The sequence below is a fragment of the Lissotriton vulgaris genome, chromosome 11 (genome assembly GCF_964263255.1).
Source record: "Lissotriton vulgaris chromosome 11, aLisVul1.2, whole genome shotgun sequence".
Classification (NCBI taxonomy): domain Eukaryota; kingdom Metazoa; phylum Chordata; class Amphibia; order Caudata; family Salamandridae; genus Lissotriton; species Lissotriton vulgaris.
In genome coordinates, this window is record NC_141699.1 from 1,076,563,827 (window position 1) to 1,076,590,531 (window position 26,705).

The window sequence follows — 26,705 nt, forward strand, 5'->3', positions numbered from 1 at the left end:
GCTGACTCTACAGGGCCCAGCTCACCCATGCCTTAAGCCAGCCCTGGCCTCTGACATTTTGTGTGCATTCATCTACCTTTTTTCTGCATATGGTGTACATTCTTTGCATAGTTGCGGTATTATGACGCAGAGTACAGAAAGCATATACTCAGAATTGCATGTGCAAAGATGTTTGGTGGTTGAAAATGCTTCTTTTTAGAGTTTGCAGCCGAAAAAAACTGCTTTTGGCAATGTACTAAACCTATTTCAGGAGTCTGTAACTTTTGACCAACTCCCTAAATGCAGGTGGAAATTGAAAAAGAATCACTTTTTGGAAGGGGCATGTTTGAGGCATCCATTGCGAATGGCGATTCCTAGACACGTCTCAATAGTTTCAGACCGATATAGTAGTTGTAAACCATTGAAAAATGACAGACCCCTAAGTTAGGATGGTTACCCAGTTATAATGGGGAAGTGGCCCCTTAGAGATTCCTTCTTCTTTGTGAACTGTAAAAAAAAAACGTTTGTTTAGGAGCAGGCAGTGGTTCACGAGAACCCTGCAAACACTCAAACAACTTTAAGTAAGCTTTTATTTTAAAATGCAGCCCAGTTTCTTTTACGGAAAATTGGATGCCTTTAAAAGAAAAACGTTTACATTATTAAAATGCCATTACTGACACACTGGTCTGCTAATCACCAACCACATCATCCCTGTGGTGGCATCAACAGTTTGTGACCTGCATCTTTAATAATCATGAGGATTCCAAACCACTGCAATTTGGATTTTTAAAAACAGACCTAGTAGTACAAATCTTTACTGATCAGAAAAATACTGGTTGCAGCTTGCAACAAGAATTTTGTGATCAATTATTCATATATCTGGCCCTCGGGTCCTCGTGTACAACGAATGCATTAGACAGAAGGAGTTGCAATATATACACTCACTTCTACCACAAGAATTCATAGTTTGCAAAACAATCTGTGTACTTATAGGTCGGTTCACAAAATACTGAAAAGCAGTGAGTTGTAATTTGACCTACCTCATCAATATTCAGGATGTAGGTTGCAAATCGTGGCTCACTGCGATTGGCTACACTCACAGGCCTGGTGACCTACTGTTATCACCAGACCACCGTGTCTGTGACTGCTTTTAAATAAAGCAATCTTTTTTTAAAAGCAGCCCGTTTTCCTAAAACAAAAATAAGATGCATTTACTAAAAGAGAATTAAAATGTTTTCAATTTTTTTTTAAGATGAAGCAGTGGTACAGACGACTACTGCCTACTTTTAACAAAGTTTTTTTTTCATATTTACTAAAGAGAAAGGGCCCGCTATTGACCTGTTCCCATAAGTGAATGGCTTAACCGCTTTGCTGCTGATGACGAGCTCAGCTCGTCATCAGCCACGGTAGTCGTGTGCGGATGACGAGCTGAGCTCGTCACGTAACGCGGCTTTTCGCAAATTGCCGCACACAGCGGGAAAAGCCGCCGCAGCGATGCGGTTAACACTTTTGTTGAGTTGGCAGTACAATATTAATGTTTGAGACCAGATTTTGGTAATAAAACATTAATGCATAACTTACAGAATGAGTAATTGGAAGCGTCATCCTTAACTCACGTCTTTTAAATAGTGTAATCAAAATGTTTCCTCAACCCATTTAATGATTCGAAAAACCTTTCAATTCTGGAAATCATGAAATAGGCTTGGTATATTTCAAAAAGGATTTTAACGTTTGCAAGCCTTCTGATTTACCAAAACAGGTTTTTGTGAACGGAAAAACCCTTTGTACATGAGGCCATGTATTTCTTATTCTTCTTACTGTGAGTGTCATAGATCATTTCTGACTGTGTTATTTTTTTACTTATTTTTTTTATTTAACTCTGGGTTATCCTATACGCCCACCGGCATGAGATTTTTCATTTTGGGCGGTGGCAATGATTTTAAAAACAAGGACAAATTTAGTGTGACGTGACAAGGTAGCCTGTCAGTAATCCGCATGTGGGGGCTTGGAGAGATAGTTTCAGTCAGTGCTGTGAAGCAGGGTTGATTTCCTCAAAACACATCTTCATGTTTTTCCTGAGTGGTCTTACCTCCACTCCTGCTCCCATGTCAGCGTCATAGGCAAAAATAGCCTTAAACACCAGAATGAGGAAAGGGCTGGACCTTCCGGTTCAGTATCCAGTCTACAAGCAGTAGTTATTGGAAAATGAAATTGGAGGCCACCTTATATATGGGGCTCCCTCATTTCCGTTTTTACAGATTTTTACAGATAAATACAGAGAGAAAACCATTATTTTCCTTTCTGTATCTATACTACTATTATAAAGAGAGAACTCTCACCTTTTGGCAAGGTAAACTCGGGAACCACAGCGCCAATCTACACACCCGATACATTGGTGTAATCCTCAGGGTGTGCAGATGGACATAGGCGATATAACGTTAAAAAATAAGTTAGATTAAAAAAATTAACATTTAAAAAAAAAGTAGTCCCCTCGAAGTAGCACCGGCCGCGACCTGCGTCTGACGTCAGGAGCGCGGCGTCCAGGAGTGGCGGACATGGCGCGGGGGAGGAGCGGTGATGACCTGAGAGGAGCGGTGGAATGAGGAGCAGCAGCTGAGGTAAGGCAGCGGGGGTCGGGGCAGACGGGGGACGGGCTCATGGACAATGTCGGGGCGGGAGGGGTAGTTTTAACATGTTTAAGAGGCAGCGGGGGTCGGGGCAGGCGGGGGACCAGCCGGGCGGGAGACGCACACTCTGTTGGCTGAACACTGTCACCTAAAGCACTGCAAATTGTGGCTAGGTACGACACCCCCCCTGGAAATTCGGAGCGCGCTATGTTTGTTTTGAAAGATGGCAAGGAACGGTGATTTTTCTGCGCATTCCGCCCTTAAACGGCAGGTAATTTGGTGTGGAATGATGGTATAATTGACATTTATGTCTTTTAAACGGGAAACACCATTTACATCGATGTAGTTGACATCGCAGCTTTTTAGTCCGCATGCTATAACGGCGAGATGGCATTAACATCGCATGCGATGTTAAGATGCCATTACTCGGAATAATACCTAGCACGTATTTTAAAAAAATGGTCTGCCTTCGGCATTTTGATACTGGGCACGATATGCGCAGGGAAACATATAGCCTCTTTGGCAATTAACAGGCTGAGACAACTTTAAAAAATGATGCCATTACAATGTCACGTACATTCCCCACTTTATAAAAATGCAGAACAGAAACAGTCTGAGATGCAACGCATGCAACAATCTGAGATGCTGGCTACAATGTTGTTAGGCGACACAATCGCAACAGAAACGTTGCTATTCACAGCCTACATATGTTATAATGGCGCAGATGTAAATTTAAAAAAAACTGTCGCTATCACAACTGGGTGGATGGATGCATGAATTAAGGATGGGTGGAAGGATGGCTGATGGTGGATGTTCTAATGGCGCATATGTCAGATGCATGGGTGGATGAATGGATGGCGGGTGGATGAATGGATGGCTGTATGGGTGGATGGATGCATGGATGGGTGGTGGATGGCTGGATGGATGCATGGATGGGGAAAAGTGTGGAGTGGTGCATGGCGGCGTATGGATGAATGGCTGCATAATGGCGGACCGTATAATGATGAGTGTGTGGTGGGTGTGCGGCTGTATGGATGGATGCATGGATGCATGGCTGGGTGGATGGATGCATGGCAGTCATTTATCCATGCTTCACGGGTCCGAACTGACAGAGACATCTCGCTGCAACATAGCATTGCTCTTTGTGATGCACATCTGAACACTATGAAATATAATTTTCTTGAGCCTCTATAAAAATGGAACCTTGGGCACATGGGCGAATGCACATTAGGCGCACTGACAAAGCAATGCTGAACAGATTCATTTTTTTCGCCTGACCAAGAAAAGTATTTCTCGGAATAATCACAGCACCATCACAAATGGTTTCTGAACTAGCACGTATTTAAACTAATGGTCTGCCTTCGGTGCATTTTGATACTGGGCATTTGTTTACGTCCTGTGTGAAGAACATTAGAGCGACTGCGTTATGTCAGGTTAACATTACGTTTTTGTTTCTCGTGAGGTCCAAGAGTCTCGAGAGCACGATGTGCGCAGGGAAACATATAGCCTCTTTTTTTTGCATGCTATTTTCTATCGCTCCTCTTTACAGGAGACGTAAAGATACGATGGAGTTCAGTATCTTCTGCTTGAAGGCACCCCCCTTGGGCCTGACACACTGTAGCCCTGGAAGTAACATTGATTTTCTGTGACTCTAATGGAGTTCCCTGTAGGTAGCAGTATTGTTTTCAGATGCAAGTCCTGTTTGGAGCAAAACTTCAATGGTGGCGGGTGAAAGGTGAACACGCCTCTGGTATTTTTTTATCATGAGTCACAGGTAGAAGAATAACATCTGCCAAACGTAGATGCTAAAAACGAACATCAACTAAATGTGCATGTTTGAGGGAGAACGGGGAAATAAGAGGAAGAACCATTTCTTGATCTCGGTTTTCCATTCAAAATATTTGACATCCCGCATATTTCAGTCAGGTATTTATTTCCTCGTGTGTGTGCTCAATGGTTTGTTAAACTCAGTGTTATTCAAAGGCCCGGGATATAGATTTCCCAGCGGTGCACAGTGTATGGCCTAGATCTAACGGCATTGCTAGAACTAAGATTTCGGATAGAAAAGCACATTAGTGAATTCGGCTCTGGATGAAGGCTGTGGATTGCAAGAGAGGGTCAGGTACTCACTTCTCCCTCAATTACCATTTGAACGTGTTTGTTGACTTACTTGATTTCGGTATATGCGATGTTGTATATCGTGGTCGTATCACATGTTGCCTTGTAGTCAGGGTTCTTGAATAACAATGCACTTTTCATATTACACATTGACAGTGCAGTCTGTAGAATCATAGCCATTGTCCAGTCTGAAACGTGTGGGCTCAAACATCGCGTTGTCATGTCGCGCGATGTAAAGTCGCCGATGTGACACGCTAACCAATTAAATGCCCGCATTTGCGTCGCAACAACGTGCGATGAGAAAATTGCCGATGTGACTGCCGTTGCGATGTTATGACCGCGATGAAAACTCCTGCGCGGTCTTTGTTTCCGATGGATCGTCATACAACCCTTTTAAACAACCCACTGCCCAGCCCGTCCCGACTTTGTCCGGGAGCAACAGGCAGCTTCCCCGACCCATGTCGGGGCGGGCGGGGGTCGGGGAAGCTGCCTGTTGCTCCCGGACAACGTCGGGACGGGCTGCTAGTTTATATATATATATATATTTTTTTTTTCAGTTTAAGAAATTTTTATTTGTTTAAAGAAAGTACAATACAAAAGATAATATAATAGTAGAGTAGAACCAAAAGGATATAAATGGAAAAATAGGTTGTGTTATCAGTGATTCTAAATGCTATTAGAACATTGGTATGTTGGGAGCTCCATTGAAAACAATGGAGTGCTCCGGGCTTATAATGGCTGGTATAAGCCCGGAGCTCCAACATTCCAATGTTTCTTTGTTCACAGCTCTGGCTCTGAACAAAGGCTTCAGGGAGCCTGAGGGGATTCCAATCCCCTCACGCTCCCAAAAGGCTTTGTTTTTGCGTTAGAACATTCTGTCCTCTAGTGACAGAATGTTCTAATAGCCGGTATAGCCCTCTACGGCGGGCTATATTATAGCCTTATAGCCCGCCGTAGCGGGCTATACCAGCTATTAAAGGCGCGCTGCAGCGTTAAAGGCCCAAGCCGAAGGTGAGGGACTTTAACCAGGCAGCAGAACTTTAAAAGCCGGTATAGACCTGCTACGAAGGGCTATAAGGCATTCTACCACTAGAGGGCAGAATGTTCCAAAAATAAAACAAAGCCTTCAGGGAGCGTGAGGGGATTCAGGCTCCCTGAAGCCTTTGTTCACTGCGAAAAAAGAAACATTGGAATGTTGGAGCTCCAGGCTTATACCAGCCATTATAAGCCAGAAGCACTCCATTGTTTTCAATTGAGCTCCCAACATTCTAATGTTCTAATAGTCATTACTGCCTGGCCAATAGCTGTGCGGATTAAAAGATAAGGGGGTTAAAAAAAGAAATTTGTTTTAGTAATTAGGCTTAATCAGCAGTAGATATGCACAAAGTTGATACTAAAATTTGCACTTTGTCATATATCATCTGTGGGTCTTTTCGTATCAATGAAACCTTTCAGGCATTCAAGCATGAGTGCTCATTTATCAGTTAATTAAATGTTAATTAAATTTGGAAATATACTAGTTTCAGCTTCATATTTTCACAGAACCCGAAAAAACTTTGATAAATGCAGATAAAATTGGCAAAAAATAAATATGTATAAATGCAGATGGAAACGTTAAAAAAAAAAACATAAAACTGAGAGCTCTGCTTATCTTCCACCGCCAGAACTACACGGAGCGTGTTACAGGCATCGTGGATATGATCCCTCATATTACTAAGATGGTGGGCAACGCTGGATTTACTCAGAGGCTTCTGGTTCTACTAGATAATGACTGTGGACCCAACTAAATCATGTCCTTCAAAAATAATCAGTTTCACCCCTAAGGACTTTATACTCTGGGTAGGAAAGGCATTGCTTAACCTTTCACAGATGGCTTGCTACTTGCCAACAGGGCTCCTCATGTCTTCTGGTTCAGAGGAGGGGGCAGAGCAACCGGTTATGTGGGATTCTGTCTTCAGTTGACATCTTCTGAGCTAGGATGCTTGAATTGAAGATAAGGGGGTCCTCTTCTACTGAGTACCTTTCAGTTTTTTTAATTGTGTTTATGTTTGGCCCCTCAGTCTGTACTGTGTCAAAAACAAAATGGCCCTGCACACCACCAAGCTAAAGGAATAAAAAATAAAGAATGGCTACCTATTTCTAGAGCGACCAGGAGAGGCTTGTGCTCAACATAGAGAGACAAAATCAGAAAAAAGTGGAATGGCGCTATAACCCATTAGAATTCGGGAGAGTCATTTATACTTGATTTACTTCTTTCTTGTAAGGTCACACACTTCTTATATGTACGGACTTGGATGAGAATAGCGATTAAGCGACAATAATAATTTTGTCTGTTAAAGCTCTGACATATATCATACAGTAATTCTGATTGTAGTGCACATGCTTTTTGTATGAATTTTATTTTCTTGATTTATGCAGGGATTCAGGTTTCTGTTATGAATGTGACAACAGTGGCTGCAACTCAAATTGTGGCAACCACATTGCCAGCAACATCATTCAATAAGCCAACAAACACTTCTCAGTCAATGACCACCTCAATTCCTGGAACATCTACTACCTCTGGACTGGGCATGTCGAAAACTCTCGCATTGTCAGGAACTAACCAAACCAACACGTCAACAGCGAACACGACTGAATTCAAAAGCCCCAACACCGTTCAAGCAAACACATCTGCCACGCCATCTATATGGTCCATGCTAATCTCTGGAGCAACAACAACACAACTCAACAACACCTATGGGACAGGAACTACAGGAAAGGAACCTGCAACAGGACAGGTCATATCTGCACCAGTAGCCCCATCCAATCAAAGCACAACATCCACACCAACAGGTATGGCAAGCGACCGAGCAGCGTAAAGTAAGGCGTGTGTATGTATTTTCAAAATGGCGGCCATTTTCCCATTATTTCAAGCATTTAACGCAAGTCTTAATTTGCATGCACAATCAGGTCAAAAACGGAATATTACACGTCAGGGAGGAACTCCATCACGCAGTGCAGCAAAGTCCATACGCCCCATGATTCTAGGGGCAAAGGAAAATCTAGTTTCCCTTGTAGCGTCTTACTTAGCAGGATCCCACAGACCAAGTAAGTGGGGACTTCCTGTCCCCAATCATTTTTTATCTAAAGCCAGAGTGTTTCAGTCAGTATCAGGAAACTTTCATACAGTAAGGACAATGAGGGGGAAGACTTGGGCCAGGAGTAAGGAAGACTTCAGATAAGTTATCAGGACCTCACCACAAATCTCCTTGAAACAGGCACCCAGTGAACCTACAGATAAACAATATGTGAGTTATCTAACAAATAAGCTTGGCTTTGAACAAGCTTTTAAACATGATCTGGCCATCTTAAAACAAATGCAAAATAAATGTTGTTAGTTTGGCCTGATGCCAAAGAATAGCTTCTAATTGACTCTGCATAGCTGCCAAGTTGTGCATGTCAATGCCTGATATGATGCTCCAGTCCAATTTTTTTCCTATGAATCCTGGGACTTGAAGTCCTGTTTTATAATGAAATACATAGGTATAGAAGTCCCAGAATTCAAAGAAAAACCCTGGACTGGAGAAGTACATCACGCATGAACCTAGAGAACTAAGCTAGGCTGGATGGCACCATGTTTTGTTTGATCTTTGGTGATCCAGACAATTTTTGCCAACAGAGCTGCATTTTGGGGCAAATAGTTTTACTTTTCCCTTTTAAACCATGGGCTTCCCACGTCCTACATAAAAGTGGTACTGGCTTAAAGATCTGAATGTTTGAGTCACACATTCAGCCTTCGAAGAAAGAAAATATACAGTATCCAACGTAGTTTTCAATAATCAAAAGAAAAAGACTTTTAAAAACATTACCCAGTTCTCATTTTACATTGTTAAGTTATGTTATGTTAAACTTTATTTGTAGAGCGCACGTACACCAGGTTGGTTTCTTGGCGCTGCTCTAAGGGAATTGTACTAAGGTGTTACTAGTATGCCAGTTTGAATAGCCATGTTTTCAGGAGTTTGCGGAAACTCATGATATCAGTGCAGGATCTGATCTCCAAAGGCAAAGTTCCAGAATTTGGGGCCTATGGTGGCGAACCTTGTCCCCCTGGCACGTTTTAACTTGAAAGGAGGTGTGAGCAGGAGATGCAGGTGGGCAGATCGCAGGTTACGGGTAGGGATGTATCTACTGATCAGGCTGTTGATGAATTTTGGGATTTTACTATTCAGGGATTTATAGATGATACATCCTATCTTGAAGGCGCATCTCTGGGTTATTGGGAGCCAGTGTAGTTTTTCAGCAGAGGGGTGATGTGTTGGTGCCTGTTACCTTGGAGGATCAGCCCTGCCGCCTGGTTTTGAACCATTTGAAGGCGGTTGGTGAGGTAGGCCGGAATGCCAAGGTAGAGGGAGTTGGCATAGTCAATGTGGGATATTACCATCGCAAGAACTGCCTGTATTTTTGCTTCCTGATTAAGGAACCTGCTGACTTTCCTTATTTTCCTTAACTGGAAACAGCAAGTTGAGATCACAGATCCGATTTGATTTTTCATGGTCAGGTCGTTGTTGATTACGACCCCCAATGTTTTGGCAGATGTAGCGGGGACGGGGGATTGTCCCAGTTCTTTGAGCCAGAAGTGGGAGCTCCAGGGGTTCGACGGGCCACCTGTGAGGATGTGCTTGGCTGTCTTGTGCAAGTGATGAATCTTTCTGTTACACTAACTACTCTAGTGATGGTTGGTTGGTTGGAGTTTCTGCTAATATCCTAGTGCCATAATTGATTGGTGAAATTAGCGAGAAAACATTTTATAGTTTTGTCAGAATATGTAAATGAGAGTTTCCTAATTGGGCTGTTTTACTTGTGTGTTGCATAAGACATAGGTTTATGTTGGTCGTGGTTCCTAGTGACGTCAAAGACACTGCCAGGATGGGCGAAAGACACTCCAAATTTACTGCTTTGAAGGGGACAGTGAAGCAAGAAGGGCTAGGGCAGCTCAAGGTTGATGAGGCATGAGAGGTGTGGTGCAGCGGCCAGGGCAGCTGACTTCGGAGCACAGGGTTCACAGTTCGATCCCTGGCTCCGGTGGCAGCTCAGCTCAGCACAATGTGACTCTGGGCAATAGCTCACTTAATTTCCACAACGGCCCCCAGTTCCTTGAGGCCCTTAAGGGTGAGTAGTTAGCGCTTTACAAATACGGATTTACATGACAACATTGGGGCTGCTTCCTCCACACTGTTAAGGAAAAAAGAAGCAGAGGGGCGAAAGGCATGATGGGATTGCATAGACTTGGTGTGCACACAAAAAATCATTGAAAACGTTCTAAAGGCCCAGTGTGCCCCACACAGTTTAATTTCACCAGAAATGGCAAATGTATTCTGTGTATAAAAATACTTGAGAATACTGGGAGCTTTCATTTTTTTTTTAAATAATGTAAATGGTGCTGAAGTATGAAAAGTTGGTAAAACGACCCATTTTGAGGTGGTCTTCATCACCTCTAAAGGATGGTGCTTCTCAAACTCAATGAAAGTTCAACAAACACAAGGGTGTAAAATAAAAATAAAAACATTTATATACATTGTGAAGGTGTGCAGTTGCAGGGTGAGGCTTTTCACCTCACACAATGGTTTGCTGAAGATTGAGGACTCCAGGGAGGGGGAGACTCTTATGCAGTAGATTGGAGGATCAAAGGAGTGACCCCAGGGAGCGCCCCAAACCATAAAATGTGGCCATTGGCCACTGCACATGTTAAAACTCAGAGTGCATTAGTTCCTCACAAGACGACTGAGTGCCACGTGTAGTATTTGTCTTCGAATGCGCAGAGCTGCCGCCTAAGTCAAGTGGGGTCAAGAGTTGGAGGCTCTGGAGCAAGAGGCTACACACAGAACTATCTGGCTGCACTTAAAGCCTCTGCAAATTGAGTTGTGGGCTAGGATGAATGCAGCTCCCCATTAACCTGTGGATGCTGCACATGGCCAAATATTTAAACTGTTGGTTTAGGCTGTGCCCTCTGGGAAGATGTGGCCGCCAGTCATGATTTTGCACCCAATGACTTGCCACTGAGCTCCTTTAAAGGCTATCAGGCATATGCATCAAAGTAAATACCGGGAGCAAATGGGCAGATTCTCAGAATCTGCCCCTTTGCTCCCGGAATTTTTGCATTTGGGATGCATCATCCCAAATGCAAATATCGCAATTTAAGGAATCTCTAAATTGAGATTCCTTAAATTGCGATTGCATTTAAAGAATCCCAAATTGAGATTCCTTAAATGCAATGCATGAAAGTCAAAAAAATAGCGAATTCACTAATAGGGGGAGCAAATTACCATGAAGATGTACTTCATGGTAATTTGCTAAAACTTTGAAAAAAGCACTTTTGTGCATTTTTAAAAGTTTCATGTTGCGCACACACATGCCCTTAGGGCATGTGTGTGTGCAACATATGTGCATAGATCAGTTTCAGGGGTGCAACAGGGTGTCATTTTGACACCCTTGCACCCTTGAAATTGCATGAGCAATTTGCGAGTATCTACTGGTACTCGCAAATTGCTCATGCAATCTCGAATACATTCCTATGGGCCTACAGGCCCATAGGAATGAATGGGACAGCATTCCTTAACCCCTTCCAGGCTCATGACGAGCTAGGCTCGTCATGGTGTAGCCTCTTTGCACGCTGATGACGAGCCCAGCTCGTCATGTAACATGGGTTTTTTAAAATCTCAGCATAGCTCCAGAATACCTCTAGCGCGCATGTGGTTAATTGCGACTAGCAATTTGCGAGTAGCAATTAAGGAATGTTAAGGAATCGCTATTTTAATAGCGATTCCTACATGCATAGGCTTTTGCTATTCCTAAATAGCGATTCCTTAAAAATCGCTATTTAGGAATAGCAAAAGGCTACGTTGATGCATCTGCCAGATAGTGCACTGGATTCCAGAGCAGAAAAAGGGAGAGTCCTGCTGTTCAGATTCAAAGACTGATCCCCTGGATGAAATCCAGTTGCCTCATATTAGCTTGGACAAGACCGAGATGGTAGTCTTTGAATAGAATGCCTCACTGTGGAACTCCAGCTGGTGGCTTCACCCCCTTGCTGGTGGCCTCACCCCGTTGCCCTGTTCACAAGCGAGAAACCCCGGAGTCATTATAGACAACCAAACTGGACATGACCCCCCCCCCAAGCCAATCCAGTGGTCACGGCTTCAACACACTAAGGATGCTGAAGAAAATCTTCAAGTGTCTACCAGGCATCACCAGGAAAACAATCATTCTGGCCCTCGTCACCAGCCAACCAGACTATGGAAATACCCTGAATGCAGACTGTCCAAAACGTTGCAGCCAGACTTGTTCTCAACCTCCCAAGATAAGCCCACATCACACCACACATTAGAGAACTCCGCTGGCTCACGATACACAAACACACACACTTTAAACTCCTCACCCACACCTAAAAATCTCTCCACAACACCGGCACTGCCTTTCTGAACAGCTAAAAACACTTCCACCAACCTTCCAGACACCTTCTCTCTGGAAGGATCCCACTAGTATGCGCCTCAAGCATACACAGAAGCAGAGCAGGGGTCTCCACCTTCTCGTGCCTGGCCCCTAAAGCCTGGAACGACCTCCTGCAAGACATCAGAGCCTCCTTCTCTCTTCTTGACTTTTCAAGAAGCTGAAGGCCTGGCCATTTTGTGTAAGCCCCCCAGGACTGTCCACACACACATGCTACAGAGCACCTGGATACCCTCACGGGTGGTTAGCATGTCATAACAACACCAACCATACCATACCATACTATCTCACTTGCATAACACTTTGTTGCAGTCATATCCTCTCCCATGCACATACTCAGAAAAGCAAATACCCTTAAAGTTAACGCATACAGTAATAAGAAAATAATGCTCTAGGGAAACGATATTTATCCGAAAGTTGCCAAAATCATTTCCCCACACTGAAGAACTCTGCTTCCATTTAGCTGTCCACCACAGCTCCCACTTTAGGTCCGAAACCACCAAATTTCACTTCTAAAGGAAAGAGCCTATTTTCAGTACACTATCCAGATGTAGATCTCCATCTTCCTTGGAAGCTTCTCCTTGGATTGGACAAAATGAACGCACTACCTGACCTGGGCAGGCGAAGAAATTCCCAGTATGGACAGCGATTGTCCATCCCCTCTCATAACACCATGAACAGGCCATCTAGATCGATGGAGGTGAGCCGGCGTACCATGTGGCAAAGCAACATCTGCTTGACTGAGTGAAGTCTCATGAAAAACAGACAAAAAGAGGAGAGGGGAAGTGAAGCCCAGTATATGATACAGGAGGTGCCTACAGATTAGTCTTACTTTGAAGTGTAGTCAGGAGGGACTTATACCTGGCATATCTGTGACATATGCTTTGCAACATCAAGAGATTTCAAAAAGACAAGGAAAACTTTCCCTTAAAGGCAGATCTAATAAAATATGCCACAGGCAAAAATATAGGTTCTGGATAGATGAATATTAATTAAAACACCATGCACGAGAAATAGATCAACCAGACTGACTACAAGGTCATATAACTAAGTAAGAAACTAGGAGGAAGGAGCTTTGTTTCAGAGGGTGGAGACCCAAAACAAAAGGTATCTTCACCAAAACCATAAAGTCAGGTAGGAACTCATAACACATGAGTAAAGATCTCACATGAGTGGCTTGACCATGTAGGCTAGTACTGAAATCTAGTGGCTCATAGAGTGAATTTTGATTCTTATGAAGTCAATTTAAAGGTGTTTGTTGTAAACAAATATGTTCTCCATCCATACAGGGCCTCAGTCATCAGGAATAAATGCTACAACAGTGACCACTGTCCAAATGGCGACAACCACTTCATTAGGAACACCACCCAACAAAACCTCCAATGTATCTCAATCAATACCCACTGCAGGTCCTGGTACAATTTCTTCCACCAACGCCGCATCACCTGTGTCAACAGCCTTCAAAAGCCCCAACACCACAATTCAAACAAATACTTCCGCCACGCCACCAGCATTGTCCATGCTGACCTCATCACCTCCAACGACTACACAACTAAACAACACCAATGGGACAGGAGTCACAGGAAATGATTCAGGAACTTGGACCCTGATCTCTGCACCGGGAGCCTCATCGAATCAGAGCACCACACCCAGAGCAACAGGTATGGATTGTCTCTGATCTTTGTATATATGTTTATAACATGAGCCAGATATGCCCTTTTCATCACCTCCATCAAAATATAGTTAGTCTGCGTTCGGCTGATGGTTCGATTGACGACAATAACCTTAAACAGACAATTTGAAGGGTTTTTGATTTATATACACTTATAAATATTAACCTTTTAAATATTACTTTTGTCTGGGGATGATTTGTGGAGGTTTGGCAGCAATATATCAGTGGCAGATTGTTGTAAAGTTTTTTTTTTAAAGGGGTACCTTTTTAACCATGCTGTATCTAATTCCTGTGCCCAAAGTGCCAGCGGGGTCTGGTGCAGGAAGTGACCTTTAGCTTTCTGACTGCCAGAAAGCACTAACCTTCTACTTATACCATGTACCTTATACCTTGTTTGATCCAATTGGAGCATTGCACTCTTTCATCTTGCACTGCCTCTACCAATGACCACATACAGTGAGAATATGAGGGCTAGTCATGATAACGGGAAAATTGGAATTGAATAAAAGGTAAAACAGAGCCACCAGGCACCACCACTTTAAGTCGTTGCTTCAGGCCTAGGTTCCGTGTGTTCCGGTTCAGCGAGGACTGTTTCCATGAGGAGTAGGGTCAAGACTGATTTGCATTTGGCTGGGTCCAAACTGAGGTGGCATGGTGGGTGAAAATGATGGATTGGGATGCGACCTGTGAGATTAATTCAAGCATTCCATACATCACTTTGTTGTTTTAGCATGTAACGCCCTAATTGCGTCAGGTATGCCTGGATGTGGGTCCCGGGCTCATTGTCCCACTGGAACCATGCTGACTGAAGAGCCCTAACTAGGTTGAAACTCGTCCTAAGTTGCATGTGTTTTCCGGTTCAAGGAAGACCTGCCCTGGCAGTTTGGGCTTGCCTGTTCCCACGAGGAGCACCGTCAAGGCTGATTTTCTTATGGCTGGGTCCATACCCTTGTGGCACGGTGGGTGAAAAACGATGGATTGGGATATGACCCGAGTGATTGCCAGGGGCTGAGATTAATTTAAGCATTCCATCATTCACCTTGTCTCTGTAATCAACAGACTACTGAATGAGGTTCTTGATCCAAGGTATAGTTGGGTCTCTTCCTTTGATGTTAGTTCTTGTTTGAATCAGATATAACAAAGTAATCAACAAGTTTAGATTAATCACAACACATTCGTTCCTGTTTTTGTTTGCACGTTCATCACCCACATGCTGCTGTTTTTGTCCATGATTTGTACTCCTATCGTTCTGAATTTCCTCTTGATATTTGCCAGGATGTCTTTGCTTTGCTCTTTCCAATTTTACAATATCAGGGACATTTTGAAGTTTATTCTGCAGAAGCTCTATCTTCAGCCAAGGTCTTCAAGATTGCCAAGAAGCTTTTTTCTCTTTGTGTTTTTTTCTTCTTATCTGGGACCCTCTTAAGGAGACACTTGACACCTTACACATGACCTCTTAAGTGCAGAGTGACACTGCGGCTGCAGGGAGGAGCTGCCCTCTCCTTGGGCAATCAAGCAGGAAACTTGACAGACCTTTACTGCTTGTCAGTTTTAAAAATGACTCGGAGCATTTCATTGGTTGAATGTTCAGGTATCCTTCATCCAAATGACAGAGTGCATCTTCCTGGCAATTGGGGGCATATGTAATTGGAGAAGTGTGGCTCATTGGTTAGAGCGGCAGACCCTGATGCAGAGGTCTAGCCCGGGACCAGGGTTCAATTCCCCGCCTTGGCGGGTCTTGGGCACAAAAATTCCATGGACCTGATAATTCTCGCCTCGGTACCTATTCCAATCATGGAGTCCCACTCTGCAACTCTGGGCAATAGCTTGCTTAATTTCCACAGCGGCCCTCACAATGCTAAGGATGCCTGGCCTCCACCTTGGGGGTGCCCAAGAGTGGACGCCTCACAGGGAAAGCCAGGATGGGTTCCACAGCGGTATTCGTACAAGCGCCTTGAGACCCTTGCGGGTGAGTAGTGCGCTATACAAGTATCAATTTACATTTACATATCCACCATTTTGAGACCTGAACAAGTGGCTACTGTTGCTCACAGCTCCTTTTCAAACAACTATTGCTGTAAGCATAGAAAAAGAGATCCCTAGACTACCCTCTGCTGCTTCAGGAAAGGAAGAAGAAAATATTTGTCTTGGGAAGAGTACATATTTAAAGAAGCACAACAAAACTTAGATGTGTGGGTTTTTTTTCACTCATCTGTGAAGAAGTTGCATGCAAAGAGGGTCCCATTCAATTTAAGGCAGAGGGCACTACACCTTTGGTACATCATCAAAGCAATGAAGTATCATGTCAAAGCATGAGAAAGAGTACAAGGAGTATAGGAGTTTCTTTCAGGAGCAGAAGAGAAAAGAAACAGGTCAAGAAATGAGAGAGACTTCAGAAAGTTCTCCGAAATGTGCTTCAGGAAGCAGAAGAAAACAATCCTTTCCCAAGCATCTTAAAACTCTACTTCAACAAGGAAATTCATCATGTGGGGTGGGAAGAAGAATGTTTTGTTTAACCACAAGAACCCCAGAGAAGACCTAGGGAAGGGAACTAGAGGCACGGGGTGGTAGGAGTAGGCAGCCTCCAATCTATAATGTTTAACGCAAAAAGAGCCGCTCCTAGTATGGTGACCTGAGTGCTACAGTGTTATCTTGTGAGTGCAGGCATCTCACAAAAAGTGAAAGACTGGTCTCACACACCACCTGGTGTCATGCTTCATCATTAACCTGTCCTCGCCTTCTAAAAACGTGGTTCGATAGAGGGCGGTCGGGTGGGCATACACCTGAAGACAGGGATGCACTTCTAAAGCTAAGTGGGTACCCTTACAAAAAAGTGAAGTTAAAAGGCCATTACCAATGTCACACTTGTTTGAATGTAACTGGCATCTGTATGGTGTTTAAAATAAATGATCGGTGTGTTGGTGATACTATTGTCCCTCTGATAGAGCGCGCAGTTCCCCCCAGGTCACCGAGTTCACCAATTACTTACACGCACTGGGCCCTGGCGTGCACAAATTTAATACACCATTGACATTTGGGGTGAACTGGGTGATGGTTTCTGTTGCACGCTTCTATGAGCAATTAAGGTTTGGTTTTACACCTCTGCTTACCATGTACCTGACTTACCCCAGGCACAAATACATATGACAGATCTGGAGCTATTAGGGAAAATAGTAGACAGGGATCCTAGGAAAAATACTCTTTTATGCTTCAAAACATACTTATCCACAATTTTCTTGTAAAATGACCACAGACACCTGATGAAGTTAAAAGTTTTATGTATGAATTCAAAGAGAATATGCCAAGGTAAAAAGCGATAAGCAGAATAATACGTCACACATCAAAATCAAAAATACCAGATAACTGTGCATTAAGACTAGGACCATTTGAGTATAATGGGAAGACTAAAGGTAGGAATTTTAGAACAAAACTAATCACTGCAATTTAATACTAGGACATAGAGTATGAATGGGACCTAAAACATATACTTAACCTAAAATCTTTAAACTATTCTTGCTAGGTTTCACCGCAATCGTACTAAAGGAAAGGGAAAAATAGGAACATACTAATAATTTGACAGTTCAGCAAAGGTCTAAAGGCAGGGAGAGAGGTGGAACAAGTCTAATAAGCAAAACATATATGATTTGGCATTTCAAGAATGAATATCAAAAATCAAGAATATTCCCTTTAAGAAGAAGGAAATGAGTTTAAGTGAGGAAAGACTATGAGAAAACGCAAACCCACCTCTTATATTTACCTAGATAGGAGTGAAGACTAACCCTGGCCACGGGTCAGTTCGGAAAGACGGGGACAGGACCCTCAAGGAATTGGAATACCAGGATGTGAGCAGGTACAGCCCACGGACAGATCAGGACAGGATACCCCTCAGGTTCTGGGTCAAGACTGGGCCACCCAGGGTACGACCAACACCCACAGCTTCGGACAGCAACGCCTGCGTTACCCCCTCTCCTGCAAGTAATCCGCCAGTAACCCCGATTGGGTTTTCGAATTTCCCAGCAAAGTGCTTCGCCAGCACTTAGGACTATTTCCACCCCTTAGGAGTTTGTGGAAAGTATGGACAGAGTGCTCCGCAGCACTCTCAGATTGAGCACCTATAGAGTTCGTAGGGTCAGTGACAGGTCTGCTACTCGGACAAGTCGGACAATTTTCCTAAGCAAAACTAGGGCAATTATACTGTTTTGGGGTACCTTAGACCACCCACTAATGTTGCAAGTGACAGTTTCCCACATTATGATTGGTCAGGAGAGGTGGTGCGGTCATTACCACCTCCTAGAATTCAGTTTTCCCCTCATTATCATTCAATTTTGCACACCCACCCCTTGGGTTCACGTTCCCATCCATAGAACACAATAGAAAATACGAGTGTCCAAGGCATAGTAACAAAGTTTCGGCGTTTCAAGGTGAGTTTCATCATCTTGTGCTGGGTTCTCAGGCGCATTGGGCTTCAGGAGCCAGCTGGCTGATTTCAGCTTCTGCGCAGTAGAGTTTCTCCCAGGTCACATGGAAATACTCAGAGGAGCCTCATCATGGCGCCGGTTATGAATTTTCCAGCCCCCAGAGACGTGATACATGCAAAGTAAGCGAGAACAAATTAAAATCACACATAAAATGGTCACACTGTATACCGTGATGAAATTCTAAACAACCCTTATTCTATAATGACTATAGCATTACTGTTTAGTGCGGAAAGACAGATAGGCTGAAGCGGCGATAGCAAGCAGAGAGCGTGGTGAGAGACAAGCGGCCATTTTTGCATCAGTGCGCATGTGCAATACAATCCCTCCAGAAAGCGAGTGCGTCACATCACATGGGTATGACCGACGCATGCGCAGACTGAATTTCAGCGAAGCAGCCGATTCTTTAGTGCAAGCTTCGTTAATATGGAAAAGACATACAAGCAAGCATCCTGGGGACACCCGCGTGTTTGGGAAGACGTGTAATAAATGACGAACAATTGGTTTAATAGGATTATACATTAGGCGAGGTTCTTGTATTAGAGCAAGGCGCTTTACGTGCGAATCCTTGCTCCATCAATCCCCTCTTTGATGATATTTACTATCATCACCACATAAAGGAAACAGATGCCAATTCTTCATTCATCCACATCACTCATTTGGATTTCAACAAACTTATTGTTGAGTTTTCTTTCAGCTTCTCTATGAGAGTGGTGATTTTTCACCTTTTTGTAGACTTCATTTCTTAATTCTTCTAATTCTAGTTCATCAATATTTCTCTTCACCCCCCTCTTATGCTCTAGAGACTTCTTTTTGAATTTCTGGCACTTGCAGCAGATGAAGATAATCAATACGACCACACCTATCACAACTATTGGCATCAGTATTTTCCACAAAATATTTCTACCTAGGTTAGAAAACCAACTACCTATAGAGGAGAGACCTCCAGTCAGTCTCGTCCAGGCACTGTCAACCTCCAATGGTTTGAGTTATTTTTCCAAATTAGTTATGTTCTTCACATATTGTTTTAATTCGATACTTTTATCAGGAATGTAAGTGCAACAATGTTGCGCTTTCAGCATTCTACAGACTCCGCCCTCTTTTGCTAATAGGGTGTCAAGAGCAAGGCGGTTTTGCAAAACCATTGATCTGATCGCAACCATTTCAGTATTGACCATCAGGAATCCAGCAGCAGTGTCCGTTGATAGCCGGTCCACTACTGTAGACAATTTGCAGATTCTATGAGTGTTCAGAACTACCCCCTTTCCAGGTATCAGTGCACTAAAAATATCACCTATAATTTCACCTACACTTTCACGTTTACTACGCACTAAGCCATTAGTTTCTTCATCGCTTCCAGCAGCATTATTCACATGGTATATTTTCGGGAAAACAATGCCAAAGTAGCAGCTTCCATACCAGTGATCCGGCAATTTGAAATAAGCCTTGTTCCCACATATATAATATATTCCGGGAAACACAGGTTCTGACCCATTTTTGAAACCCCAACCTCCAATTACCTTGTAATTATGTTCACACTCGCTGGAACCGATGAATACATTGTTATAGTACTCTGTCTTTTCCCTATGGATACAAAGTTTCCCTTTTCGTTCAAAATCCAGCAACAAGGCAGGATTAGCTTCGCCTTGCGAGGTGTTATCCATGTGCTCAGCCCACTTAGGGACTCTATCCTTTTCGTCATTTGCCTTCTTTTGAAACTTTTCTCTCCTTCTGTCTGCCATCTTAATGAACATATTTTCCTGCTCTTGCAGAGAACAGGTCAGATTATCTTGTCTTGCTTCATCTAAATCTATGTTGCCTATAGTCAGAAAATATTCTCCCATATAACGGGTCACGTCACTTTTGGTATGTACAAGGTTCAGGTGTCCTCTAATAGGAAGCTCAGAAAATACTACGTCAGCATTTGAATAATAGTACTGTAAAGTGCTCCTATAAAACAAGCTAGCTAAAATACTACAGGAAATTCCATAGGTTAAAGGTAGATGGTGATATGTCACGCCTTCAGCCACTGAGGTAGGTAGCTTCATGCAGACATAACAGTCCTCTATTTCCATAGCTTCTACGTAATGCACCAACAAGTTAGCAAAAACATTTAAATGTGTCCTGTTTCTCATTTTGTGAAAGTGTAGTCCATCCTCATCTGATGCTTCTAAATTAGGTCGTGTGTGTGTCAGTCTTACTTGTTTGTCGCGTCTTTCTAAGCTTCGTGGTGTTTCTGCAGTCTGTACAGCCCCTACGTCTACTGCTTCTGGTTCAGTAGGGGACAAGTTAGGATTTTTACTTATCATAAAAGGTAGAAAAACTGTTAGTCCTATCCACATTACTATTAGCATTGCTATACTACACAAGCATATTTTACAGCAAGTTTTAAGACACCCACATCGGGACCTTCCAGAGACATTCGGATCAGACATGTTTATCCTACAGGTGGCTTTTGCTACCCCTCTTCGTTTCTTTGTACCAGTGGCTCACTTCGGGGCTTTCTCAAGGAGGGTCTTCGTCAGAACTCCGACCAGCGATGGACTCTTCGTCACTGTTGCCACTATGGTGGGGGTCGTCAATTTCCTCCAACACAAAGTAAGTCCATTCAGGGCTCCGATACAGTCGGTTCTGTTTCTTTACTCTGTTGCTCTTTCTTAGCGACTTGCCTTGGGCTGCCTTTCTTTCACTTTCAGCCCTTTTTCGGTCTTTCAGTTTTTCTTCGACTGTCTTTAGTCTGAGCCTCAGTCTTTTGACGTATCGGGGTGCACTTCTGCCTCCGTGCCTCCCAGTGGTTGAGGAAACTTGGCCTTCTTCGTGCACTCTCTTTACTTTTTGTTGTGGCACTTCTGTTTCCCTACCAGTCTGACTTGTTCCAGGTCTTTCATCTATGTCTTCTGCCTGGTCCCTAGTCTGACCCTGCTCAGATTCAAATCGTACTTGCTTTTTATTTCTCGTTGTTTTTATTTCGGTTGTCTGAGCACGTTGATCTATTTCTATCTGTTCCTGTTCATGCTCTTCAATCTCTTCGTTTTCTTCTGCATGAACGTCAGCTCTAATTACTATCTGTCCCTCTCCAGTCTCCGGAGTTTCAGGAGGAGTTTCGGTGTCTTTATCTGACCCTACTTGGCCTACTTCCTGATCAGGTGTGATGTGATTCTCGTTGACCTGATCTCCCTCTTCTATTTCTAACTCACCTGGACTATCCCACTCACTGTCTAAGTAGGAATATTTCCTGGTTCGTATTGGATCATGAACCTGGTCGTCGGCAGGGAACCATTCAACGTCTTGACTTGTGCTCGGCAGTTCAATGTCAGCTAGCTCCGGACTCTCCTCCTCGGGAGCTTCTTCAGCTGCGCTGCCTTCAGCTCCAGTCGCGTTTTCTCCAGTTACCCGCTTTGTGTGGCTGGCGTGGATCCACTTCGATACACCAGCACACTTTACAGCAGTTGTAGTGACGAGGATCACTTGTCGTGGCTTTCCCCACCTTGGTTTCAGGCAACTGCTCCGGGTGTGTTTCTTTAACGCCACCCAATCTCCTGGTTGCAGTTTATGTGCTGGAGTCTTTGGCCACTCGTCAGCTGTCTCTCCAATCTGCTGAGAGAGAGAACGCACTTGGTCACCCAGCTGCTTGCAGTATTCTAGCACCATATCATCAGAAATGCTTAGCAGTTTGTGTCCGGGTACCCATGCCTGTCGCATCACTCTTCCCATTAACACTTCATGGGGACTTAGGCCAGTTTTTCTGTTCGGGATACTTCTCAAACTCATCAGCACAAGGGGTAAAGCCTCTATCCAGTTCATTTTTGTGGAATCACACATCTTTGCCAATCTGGATTTCAGGGTGCCATTTATTTGCTCCACTACCCCAGAAGCCTCTGGACGGTAGGCACAATGCAGTCTTTGCTTCATTTTAAATGCTTTACAGAGTTCTTCTAGGACATCGTTGGCAAAATGCCCACCTTGGTCCGTTTCGATTGTCTCGGGAATTCCGTACCTAGGTATCAACTCCCTGAGCAACAATTTGGCAGTAGTTAGGGCATCATTTTTCTTAGCGGGATAGGCTTCCACCCACCGGGAGAATAGGCAAACTATGACTAAGATGTATCTATACCCTTTGCACCTAGGCATTGTTATAAAGTCTGCCTGCATTCTGACAAAGGGACCTACTGCCTTTCCAACAGTACTCTGTTCTACCACAGTCTTTTTTCCTGCATTGAACTGCTGACACACTAGGCACCTCTGGCAAAGCCTTTCCGCCTGGTTCCTGAATTTTGAATTACAGAACACCTTGTCAAACACTCGACACATTGCGTCTCTTCCCATATGTGTTGGTTCATGTATCATTCTGATCATGGGGTCGATCAAGCTATCAGGCAGTACAGGCACCCCAGTCGAGTTTACCACCACACCATCATCTCTCAATTTGCATCCATCTGCTGCCCACCTGCCTTTTTCTTGCCTGTCTGTTGCCTGTTGCAAATCCTTTAATTCTTCCCACGTTGACACATTCTCAAACAACATAAGTTGGCAGCTGGTTCCACCCCACAACGCAATTTGGAGGGACATTTTGTATCGGGCACAAAACTGTGCAATTTGGTCAGCGTACCTATTACCGGCGGTCACATCATCATTCCCAGATTTGTGAGCCGCACACTTGACCACAGCGAATTCTTTGGGCAATTGGATAGCTTCCAGTAAGTTATGCACCACCTTTCCATTTCTGATAGGGGTGCCTGAGGAAGTCATGAATTCTCTTTGCAGCCATAATTGGCCGAAGTCATGAACAACCCCGAAACAATACTGGCTGTCGGTGTAAACAGTTATTCTCTTGTTCTTACCCCTCTTACATGCTCTGGTTAACGCGATGAGCTCTGCCACTTGTGCAGATTTCACCTCGCTCAGGTAAGATGCCTCTATGGTTTCCGTCAATGTGACCACAGCCTAGGCAGCACACAGACTCCCACTCTCATGTCTCAAACATGAGCCGTCCACGAACATTGTCTTATCCCCATCAAGTAATGCTATTTCACGGATGTCCGGACGGGGCTTTGTACTGAACTCAGTTAAATCGATGCAATTATGTTCCCCTTCCTCTTCCAGTTCTACATCCAGAGGAACAGGTAACAACGTCGCAGGGTTTAGGACATTGCACCGGGAAATGGTTACATTTTCAGCACCAATCAAGATTCTCTCATACTTAGTCAGCCGACTAGGTGTGAGGTACTGGGTCTTAGTTCTAGTCAGTAGGATTACAACAGAATGAGGAACATACACAGTGACGTGATGTCCCATGACAATGTTCTCACTCTGTTCCAGACTGACGCAGGTAGCAGCCACTGCCTTCAGGCACCCAGGTAATCCAGCAGCCACTGGATCTAGGGTGGCTGAAAAATAGGCCACCGGACGACTAACTAATCCGTGCTCCTGGGTCAAGACTGAAAGAGCACAATTCTCTCTCGTGTCACAGAATAGCTCAAAAGACTTGGAGTAATCAGGCATACCCAAAGCAGGAGCGGTACATAGACAGTTTCTCAATGTTACCCAAGCGTTCATGCTTTCACTGTCCCAGCTGACGGGGTCTTCTACTCCTTTCTTGGTCATTTTTATCAGGGGTCTTGCTAGCGCTGCAAATCCTACAATCCATTGTCTACAGTAACCCACAACTCCTAGGAACATTCTCACCTCTTTCTGAGTTCTGGGCAGTTCCATTGCTTTAATTATTTTGATTCTCTCTGTAGTAACTTTCCTGATTCCTTTTTCTATCTGGTGCCCCAGATACTTCACTGAGTTTTTACAAAATTGTAACTTGTCAGGTGACACTTTATGTCCTCCTTTTCCTAAGTGATTCAACAAGGCAATTGTGTCGGTGACACAGTCCGTTTGGGTTTTAGATGCCACCAATAGGTCATCTATGTACAGCACCAAAACAGACTCTCTCGGCAGCACTAGAGTTTCAAGGCACTTCTTTAGTATCTGGTTGAAAATCGATGGACTTTCAGTGTACCCCTGGGGGACACGATTCCAGACATAGATATGACTGTCAAATTCAAAACTGAAAAGGAACTTGCTTTCTGGATGCAATGGGATGGAAAAGAATGCATGGCACAGGTCGATGACAGTGAACCATTCTGCATTCCAGGGAATCTGATATAGTATCACTGCAGGGCTAGGCACAACCGGACAGCAAGGCAAAACAATTTGGTTTACCTTGCGCAGATCTTGCACCACCCGGTACTTTCCACTAGGCTTTTTGATCCCAATGATGGGCGAATTACAGGGACTGCTCATCACTTCCTCTATTATTTCTGCTTCGAGCAACCTGGTAATCTCAGTCGCTACTCCTGCTTTCACTTCTGCACTCATTTTGTACTGTCTGGTTTTGGGATATACAGCATTCGTTTTTATTGTTATTTTAACTGGGTCCACATTTGCCATTAAGCCTACATCCTTTCCCGTGAAATCCCACACTTCGGGTACCACTCTTAACTGGAGCTCTTCAGGTAAATCCTCAACTGTTAAAGGTTTGAAATCAGAATCTTGTCTGACCAACATCAGTTTGTACAGACCATCTTCATCAGGGGTCTGTATTTCGACGCCTTTTGGTGTGCAGTAGATGGTACAATGCATCTTGCACAACAAATCACGTCCTAACAGGTTCCGGTACTGGAATCACAGACTACAAATCTGTGCATTTCTTTGAAATTTCCTATTGAAATTTCCATTGGTTCAGTTACTGGGGTACTTATTATTTGATTGGAGACGCCCACTACTTGGATCGCTTCTCCCGAGAGGGGTAGGTTAGGAACATCCACTGTTCTTACAGTAGATCTGGTAGCGCCAGTGTCCAACAGAAAGGTGACGTCTTTTCCCTCAACCTTTCCTTCAATGTATGGTCCAGTCTGGTCTACCGGTAAGGAGGCGCCAAGCACGCACTCCTCGTCCTCCCCTCTCAGGCCCCGTCAATCTTGATTTTCATAGAGGAAGGTGTCATTTAACAAGTACTGTGGTATGACTGCATCTCTTTCATTCTCGACTTCCCATACTTCCGCCCTCTCATTCTGCTGACCCTGATTCTTAAAATTTTGTCTAGGAGCGCGAGGTACTGGAGGTAATTTTACCTGTTGCTGGTTCTTTCTTGTCCCCTCTTTCTGCACCTGTGGAGTTAAACCATTTACAGGGGCATTACCGGCCTGCAGGTGTGGACACTCGTCTCTCCAATGCCCTATCTGGCCGCACCCGTGGCACGGAAACTTCTTCATAGCTTCTTCTCTACTCATTTTAGTTCGGGGCTTCCCTCCTCCCCCAACAGTGGCATTCTGAGCATTATTATTAGTATTTAATTTGCTTAACTGTTTCTCCTGCTGTTCAGCTAATTTCACCTGTGCCCACATTACCTTTTCTTTGAGAGCCTTCTTTTTATTTTCAATTTCATCTTCGCAGTATTTTGCGTACTTTAGAACATCATCTATGGTTTTCCCTGCCAACTGATTTTATTATCTCGAATCCATTGTGATATTTCAGGTCTTAATCCTAACACAAATCTGTAACTGAAATGGGTCATGTCTTTCATGTCCACATTATCGATACCACTGTAAGTTTTGAATACTTGCAGTAACCTTTCATAAAAGGAATGTACAGTTTCATCACGTTCTTGGGTTGTTCTATCTATTCGGGTCCAATCTGTCTCTTTTGCAGGTACCTTTTTCTTGAGATACTGTATGACCTGGTCATATTTCCTCATTACATCAGGTGAGGGAGCTCCGGTTTTCTCATCTCTGGGGTATTCATCATTAGGCCAATCAATTTCTATTTTACATTCGGTCCATAGATCTACAGGGACTACAATGTCGAAAAACCCATCCAGGTCTTTCAGAAGACATTTCTGAACTTTTATGAAGCGTTCAACCTGCCTGTACCAGTCAACTGGTTTCTCCCGTAATTTCGGGAAGTCATTAGTAAATGACACAATATCCTGTCGGGACCAGGGGACATGGACATACTTTCCTCCCGGGACCTCTCTCATGGGACACAATTTTTCTGCGGGAGTTACTTCTTTCAGCATATATTCTGACGCTTGTGATTTTGCTCTACTGTCTTCCTTTTTCTTTGCCCACCGGGTTCTCCATTTTCCCACATCCCCCCATTTCTGCAAGAGCTTTAATAATTCTTTTATCTGGATCTGTTTTCCCATCACATTCAAGCTTTCTAAGTCTTTGTCTGCAAAATCTACTCGGTAGGGTTTCTGAAGAATTTTGGAGCGACTGACATCTATTCCCATTTCTGTGGCAGTGTCCATTAACCTTTCGTGGAGCAATCTAGCGTTTCGGGTAAGATTTTTACTGATGA

The 26,705-nt window shown here is 43.8% G+C and overlaps 1 protein-coding gene across 1 annotated transcript in view; it reads left to right on the top strand.

Moving 5' to 3' along the window:
* Positions 1 to 26,705, top strand: part of LOC147684148 (uncharacterized) — a 160,365-nt gene that overhangs the window by 65,895 nt on the left and 67,765 nt on the right. Inside the window, exons 7-8 of the mRNA XM_086942602.1 lie at positions 7,143 to 7,556; positions 13,499 to 13,870. Coding sequence (XP_086798728.1) covers positions 7,143 to 7,556; positions 13,499 to 13,870 — 786 coding nt within the window. The remainder of the gene's footprint in view (positions 1 to 7,142; positions 7,557 to 13,498; positions 13,871 to 26,705) is intronic.